The 8,132-nt window shown below is 42.5% G+C and overlaps 1 protein-coding gene across 1 annotated transcript; it reads right to left on the bottom strand.

The window, feature by feature from the left end:
• Positions 1-705: 705 nt before the first annotated feature.
• On the bottom strand, positions 706-3,097 carry LOC114441827 (kelch-like protein 10; the record flags this gene model as incomplete). Its single annotated transcript, XM_028414927.1, has 4 exons — positions 2,621-3,097; positions 1,399-1,974; positions 1,123-1,272; positions 706-1,005 (listed from the first exon to the last, which is right to left on the bottom strand). Coding segments are annotated over exons 1-4 (1,464 nt in total), but the record flags the coding sequence as incomplete, so codon positions are not given.
• Positions 3,098-8,132: the final 5,035 nt, after the last annotated feature.

The raw sequence follows: 8,132 nt of genomic DNA, 5'->3' as shown, positions 1-8,132 counted from the left end.
CCACCTGGTGAACGTAAGCCCAATATTCACTCTCCTTTGGCTCTATGGTTTTGTTTTTTTTGTTTTTTTTTGTTTCTACATCTGCCTCTCTAGCTGCCAAATGTTCCATATGTTCACCAGGCAGTTGCCAATGCTGTCTGTCAGCTCCTGCTGTTTGGTGCTGAGTAGGTAAAGGGGGGAGTTTAGAGCCAAGTCTCTGAAAGCCGCCTCCTGTGGTTCAACATAACACGGTGAAATCAGCAAGAGTAAATCAAAAAGTCGTACACCGTTATTTTAAAAAATGTCTACCATAGCTGCTTGATGTGAGCAACCATTTGGTAAAAATAAGCCTGTCAAACTTTGAAAATTGTTTCATGATGTTCCATCAGATCACTGATCCGCACATAACTAGTAGTGTGTTAATGGTACACTCCTTCTACCAAGGAGAAAGTGCTTCATTTTATAATTCAAAGGTAATTGACACTAAGTGAGAGAGAGCTCATGGTCCCAAACAGTACCATACTGTATGGTGGATGGGACAGGTCTAGCAATCCAGATGTGTACAGCATAACTGCGAGCCTAAAACATACATGCAGATTGCATAAGAGTGGAATAAACAGATTATCTACATTTACAGAGAGGTACTGTGACAGTGTTGTTACATCACTAAATACATTTATTCATTCATTCATATTTACACAACATTTACAGAAATCACAATTCACGAGGGATGGTGTATTCGGCCATGTTGGGAAGACCAGAAACCACACAGCAGCTCAGAGCGATGCGGCCGACGTCCATATCGCAGGCCTGAGACCACTCATTCGTCTCCCTGTCGTAGTACTCCACATTAGAGGTGGTGGTGAAGCCACTGAAGCCCCCGACAACAAAGAGCCGGTCCTCAACTACTTCGATGCCAAAGTTGCAGCGGGGGGTCATCATGGAGGTCATGTTGCGCCAGGTGTTGTTGTGAGGGTTGTAGACCTCAGCGGTCTGCAGATAGTCTGTTCCATCGAAGCCACCAACCTTTGGAGGCAAAGATGAGAAGAAGATGCATCACTTATCAATTCAACTGTCACATAAAAAACTAGCTGCTTTAAACCGCTGATGAAAGCTGGTCACACATTTCTTTCATGCACTTACTGCATAAACATGGTGGTCGTATGCAATGACTCCTACTCCACTGCGCCGGCTGCTCATGGGAGAGATCAGGGTCCACTGGTTGGTCTCTGGGTTGTAGCACTCCGCTGTTTGCAGTTCCACATTCCCGTCAAATCCACCACATATGTAGATCTGAATACAACAAAGGGGGGTGGGGGGGACAATAAGAAATGGTCATATTTGTTGGCTCAAACTGGCAGCAGTGTTCTGTAAACAGATCTTTCTGTTCTCTGTTGTGTTCCATTGTGTTCCACCCACCTTGCCGTTTAGTGCTGTGCAGCTGGCGTCGCTCCTCATCTCATGCATGGGTGCAATTTGAAGCCACTGGTTGGTTTCTGGCCGGTAGAACTCAGCACTGCTGAGATGTGTGCTCCCATCAGAGCCTCCCATGGCGTAGATGCACCCATTCAGCACAGTCACGCTCACATTACCGCGGTGAGAGTGCATCGGTGCCACCTCTTGCCATGTCTGTGTGCTCAGGTCAAACCTGCGCACACTATTGTTGGCTATGAACGCCTGGTCAAAGCCACCAACACAGTAGACGTACCCACCGAGGTAGGCTGCACCATGATGGCTGCGAGGAGGCTCAGAAACGTTTATGCTCATCCAGTGATTTACATTGACGTCAAATGCCTTGATTACATTAGTCAGAGCCATGCCGCTGCTCAAGCCTCCGATGGCCAATAAGATGGCAGAAGGCAGACGAGGCCGAGCGTGGATTCTGTCTTCGATGACCTCAGAGACCATGGCCTGGCACCTCAAGTTGTCCGTCACCAGCTTATTGGACAGCACATGACGCTGTATGTACTCTGTAGGCATCATGCTCAGCCTGACCTGCAACAATACAGAGAATAAAGAGGATATAACTTAACAGTCTGTGTCAGGATAAATAAAAATACATTAAAAAAGCATGGTTCCTACTAAAGAACATCACAATAAATACAACAAGTAAAACATTAACATAATGGTCAGTTATTTGAAATGCTATTAGCAACCGGAACAAACAAGGTCTTCATTCTCTTTGTTCTACATCGCAGCAGTAACTAAGTACTTTTACTTCGTTTTACTTTTAGTACTTTAAGTACATTTAAAAGCACCCAGCTTTAACAGGAGGTTTTCTTATATTTTCATTTCTTGCTCTTTCATAGGTCGGTTGTCACAACACAAATGCTTGGTAAGGTTTTGGAAAGATGATGATTTGCATAAATTCTCCTCCATTTTCAGAGTCACCCAGAAGACCAGCATGCACATGAGCACAATGCGTCACTCAGGTGGTCTGAGTTGCTTTCTATTCATCACTCATCAGAATAGATGATGTTGCAGCTTCTGGCCTATAAAAGGGTAAAGGATGGCTGTACTGGCCATCATCATGGAGCACATCTAATAACTGATAAGCCTCTATTGGGCTGAGGTTGGTTCAGTCGCTGTCTTGAAATAGATTAACCTATAATATTAAATTATAATGTATAATATAAAGTACCTTTGGCAAGAGAAGATCTGCGTCTCCTTCTCGTTCCTGAGGTTCATGTGCGATCCACCGAATGATGGCCTCAAACACAGCTGCCTCCTGTCTCACAGTGAGCGTGTCACGGCTGATGATGTCACTGACCTCCTGGGCTGAGAGCTGCAGGAACTCTTTGCAGAAAGCCACTTCCTCAAAGTGACTGAGGACGTAGTGGAAAGCCTTGAGGTGCAGTTCAGGGACGTGGTAGTTTTTGGTGAACTGCCAGATGCCGATGCAGTTGTCTGGGCAGAGCGTCTTCTCAAAGAAGTTGCAGCATATCTGCACCAGCTCCACTAGATTGAAGTAATCAGCTGCCATGAAAAGCCTCCATACATTGTACTCTGTCACATTGACAGAGCCGGTGTATGTAAACTCAATGATGAGCTCCATCATGTCTGAGGACATGTCAGGCATACTGTAGACCTTCTTGTCTGGTTCAGACCAGCGTGTGAAGAGAGCTCTGAAAGACACAGAAAAAGTTCCACAACATTATTCACCACTTTATGCATTTCAGTTTTTAGAACAGATATTAAAATTATTCACTAAGTCTCTGGGGGATTTATGGGTAACTTTATTCAACAGTCTAGTTAAAGGTCTAAATCTGATTGCTGTAACATTATCTAATTCACTCATGACTTCTAACCTACACATCAAGTTCAAGTTTAAGATAAAATAAGTTTGATCTGCCAGCCAAACATATCATACAATCATAAATCATACAAAGTCAACAGGCAATTCTTATTTTTGTTTTCAACTCATTGTGTAACGTTTGCATCATGACTCTCTGAGCAGAACATTCTCTCTCTCTCTGTCTGCATCGTGGTGCGTCACGCGGTGCTGCAGGGCCTGGTTGTTGGTTCCAGCTACGCAGAGGGCTCGGAAGGTGCACAACACCGGTTCAGCACTTCGACACAATTCACTGCGAGACTAAACACTTCTGCAGACAGCCTGCTATCAGAGAGCGTCTGTACTGTACAAGTGAAGTTCTCCAAAACTACGGAGCCCCTCTGTGACATGGTCAAAAAGAAAGAAATTGTGGCCACGAATTATGTATAACGTGCGCACGAAATATTGTTATTATTAGTTGTAGTATAGTAGCCCTATTAGAATTCATAGACGGGGCGCCTGGGAGCGGGCTGCCCGGCCAGGGAGCAGCCTCCCCGTGCAGCAATGAGCGTCCCTCTCTGGGGACTGTGCCGGAGTACAGGGGGGCTCCAGGAGCGCAGGGGAGTGGAGCGTTCCGCTCCCTGTCCTCCTGCCCGCGCCGGGCAGGAGGACAGGGAGCGATGCTGGAGCCGTTAAAGAAGTTAAAGCGACATGATGAAGAGGGAGAGGGACGCTCGTTGCTCCCTGCTGCACGGGGAGGCTGCGTCCTGGCCGGCAGCCTGCTCGGGCCTTTTTACCGGCGGCTGGATAAAAGCTACTCTCCCAGAAAAAAGTTTGGACACCCCTGCCCTATGTAAAGGTCACTAACACATTCATTTAAAATTGAGATCATCAGTTTACCTGAAGTAAGTGTACTTCGCCAGGATGATTCTGTGGATGGGAAAGTCAACCTCCTCCACTCTGATGACAGCATCGCAGAGCAGCCCCTGCTCACGGAGTTCTGTGAACGCGTTCATGTTGAATTTGCAGACTTCTTCCGTCGGTGTTTGCTGCCTGTCTCCTCTCAGGTTGTAACAGAAGTGTAAAGACACACTGTCTCTTGTGCTTTGATGACTCTGGTCATGACCCTTGTCATCAAAGCACTTCACATCACCATGGTGACATGTGTACATGTTTACATTTAAAAACTACCCATCCTGACATTGCATTTGTGTTTTTAGTTGATTTTTAAATATTGCCCACCAATATCATGACAACTACAACTTTATCAGGTGCTCCGATCCATCCCTATAGCCTTCCATCCTCTGTCATAACATGGCTGTATTATTAGGAATCCATGGCTGAGCTGATGCATTTGATTTTTCAGTGTGCCAAAACAAGTTGTTCTCCCTATACAGTTGTAGTCCACATTTTTCTAACATCAACTAACACTAAAGGGGGGTTGTTGAAAACAGGCCAGGGGTCACCAGGTTTCTAAAATGTTCAAATGCCATGAAAGGCCAAAACTAAAGCTGGCGGGCCAAATTTGTCCTGTAGGCCCACCAGTTGAGCGGTCCTGCTGTAGAAGAATTGTACAGCTGTTAACTGTGATGAGCTGTATCTCAGAGTGCAGTCGGCCAATTGCACAACAGGATCAATCAGGCCACAAACACCAATCTTGTAAATTACAATGATCTGTTCTATCTCAAAATTCCAACTCATTGAATACTGATAACACATTTTCTGTGACCAACCTGACTTGCACTATGTTTTTGGTCCCCCTCACCTACAAGCTAACAATTAACCGAGTTAACAAAGCAGTGACACTCATATGCTAATTTGATTTACTGTATTATTTTGACGTATTATTTTATTCTGACGTTTAACTGAGGTAAGATGAACATTTGTCCGACCTGTGCATCTTAATAGGCCTATATACACACACACGCCTTATGTGTCGTTCAGGAGCGATCATGACCTGTTCCTTCAAAGTGATCTGACCGTGCTTTATCATTTCATTTCATTTGTAACATTAAAATAGATTTGGAGATTGAAGCCACTCAAAACGGAGCATGATAACATTGTACTAACACATATATAGAACACCTGAAGAAAACAGCTGCACAGATATGTACAAACACATAAACATAGGCAGAGAAAACGTGCACATTAGTGCAATAAACCTGTAACAATGTAGAACATCTGACACAGGAACATCAGAAGGAACACCTGTAAAACAAAACAGCTCCAATTTAACCAGACATTAGGAGTGGTAATGATCATTCAACATGAACTGATCGTGCTTGAGGTGATTTCTGAGACAAACATTTATCATAAACTTCAGACAGATGTTTCTGTTTGCAGTGGGACGCTTGCTCTACTTTTGGAGGAAAGCAGGGAGGTAAAAGTTAAAAAAGAAACCGTCGACTTTTTCTTTGATTTTTCCTGTGGTCTCCTGATCTCTGGTATCCTCTGAACTAAAAGGTCTTCCTGTGCATAGACCACAAAGTCACACCAGTCAAGTCCACAAATCAACATCTGGCCCTGGATCTGCCAAAAGTAAGGAGGAGATTTCCTTAGTGTTTCTGTGCCATCACAGATCCTAATGTATGGACAATCTACATAACTTGTCACATTTGGGCATTTAACCTCTACAAGGCCGAACGCTGGCTGCCCCCATGGATCACACACAACAACACACTTTTCCAAATAAAGAGTCAACCAGAGGTGCATCATTCCATATTGCCATAGTTGTTATTAATGGAGCTGTATCACTTGGAAAATCAGAGGTAGATGCGTACACTCTGAGGTAGATGAGGTGGAAAGCTCAGGTAGAGGTGAGCTGACTCCCCTGTACAAGTTGCTCCTACGAAAAACACAAGTTTGAATGAACCACAGATGAAAAAAGAGAAAAGATTGTGAATAGTACATAGCAGTAGTAATAGTAGAGGCCTTATTCTGTGAATAAAAATAAATCCAGTTTGGACACTTTTTGATTGATTGACAGATAAAATGCCAATCTATTCAAATATTCATCACTAAAATCAAAAGATAGTGGAACACAAGCAGCACAAGCCCACATGACGTCTTGGCTGCGATGAACAGGGTAAATAATAGTAAATAGTTCCCATGGTTCTTGGCTTGTGCCATTTCTGCTCAGTTTCTGTGCAGCTGTGTGTTGGAGGAACAGTCCTGATCTGCTGTTGACAGTAATGAGCAGTCTGGTACAAAAGGGCTGTAACTTGTGTGATGTGCTTGGTTTTAGGGGAAAAAGAGGAAGAGAGACAAGAGGGCTGCAGCCACAACTTGAGGTAAAAATGCTGTTTGATGCTGGTGGACACACACAAAGTGTCACAGAGGACTGATCATGTTTGTGTTTGTGCTTCTCCAGACTACAGAAGAGGGCAGACTCCATCCTCCTGTACATACCCTCCTGTATATATTTGTTTTCTTGTTCACATTTTGTTTTTTTTGTAAATAGTTTTATTTTTATTGTTATTAAGTTTAAGAATAAATCTTATTTATTAAACAATATGATAATATAATACAGGAGAGACAGCAGGCTAAAAGTTTGTCTGGTTGTCTGTCTGAACATAGACAAAATAACCCTGCCATCAAATACCCACGGTGCACGTTTTTCTTTAGTTAAAATTTCAAATATTTGTGACAAATAGTCTCTACAAAGTATTTGTAATTCTGATTAAACCGCTGAATAAATATCTGTTCACTGAAAAACGGTAACTGTGTGTGGTCTGTTGCAGTAAACATTCATTGTCTTTTTGTTTTTTTTAAATGCTGCACAAATAATGAAAACCAGATATGTTGGCAACAGTTTGCTGTATTTGGATTTTAATAAAATACATTATATATATACGATTGAACAAAACAATGATGATGATTATCACTCTGGTCTGGTCATAAGATCACAGAGCTGCGGAAAGAATATCACAATTACACAATGTACAGTAATTACAGCAAGACATAAAGAGTGCAGCAGTAAACTGAACAATGAAAACAGCAGCAGGTCTATGACAGAAGACGCTGCTCTCAGCAGTCTCTGTATCCCAAAGGAGATAAATGCAGCTTTGGAAAAATGATACAGCTTGGAGCCAGAAGAGGAAGCATGGAGAGACGAAGCCGGAACCTGAACATGGGAAAGCATGATTGCTTGTGTGTGTGTAAGGCAGACAAGAGAGGGAGTGAATTTCAATTCATAAACTGATGAAATGTGTAAAAGAATCTGAGAAATGAAGCATGTGCTATCGACACAGCTAAGGCTAAATAAGCGGATACTCAATTCAGTCAGGACCCAATGTGACCCAATGACTGTATGAACCACTATATAGCCGTCTTTAATGATAGACTTGTGTTTAAGATTTGAGCATGGTATTGACATTGTGATTACAATCAATGGTAGTTCAACCAATTCTTCACTGAAACCTAACCTATATATATGTGTTCATTCATATGTTGTTCATTATTGCATTCTTAGGAGCACTTATAGATTTATGTTTATTAAAAAAATGACAAGATCAGTTAGAGAGAAATATTTTTCATTATTCAAAGCCCACAAACAAAACAAATAATGTGCAGCAAATAAAGTGCTTTAAGTACAGAAACATCAGCCTTTACAAGGATCATACACACATGAACAACATAACTAAAATGACAGATCTTAAGGTGTGTGGGCAATGTCCTGCACCTTAATTGAGACACAGATTATGTCTCATTTTCTGCCTTTATGCCGAGCAGTGTGTGCAAGCAGTGTTATTGTGAAACTTTGAATTACAATGATCATACAGCTTCCATTCAGTCATCAATATTGGAGCAATGATACATTTTTGACATCTGACCTCTGAATTCCACCACATTGAATCTGAAATGAAGTCAAGACTGTCTGCTT

The sequence above is a fragment of the Parambassis ranga genome, chromosome 9 (genome assembly GCF_900634625.1).
Source record: "Parambassis ranga chromosome 9, fParRan2.1, whole genome shotgun sequence".
Lineage (NCBI taxonomy): Eukaryota > Metazoa > Chordata > Actinopteri > Ambassidae > Parambassis > Parambassis ranga.
This window is presented reverse-complemented; position numbering and strand designations above follow the sequence as displayed.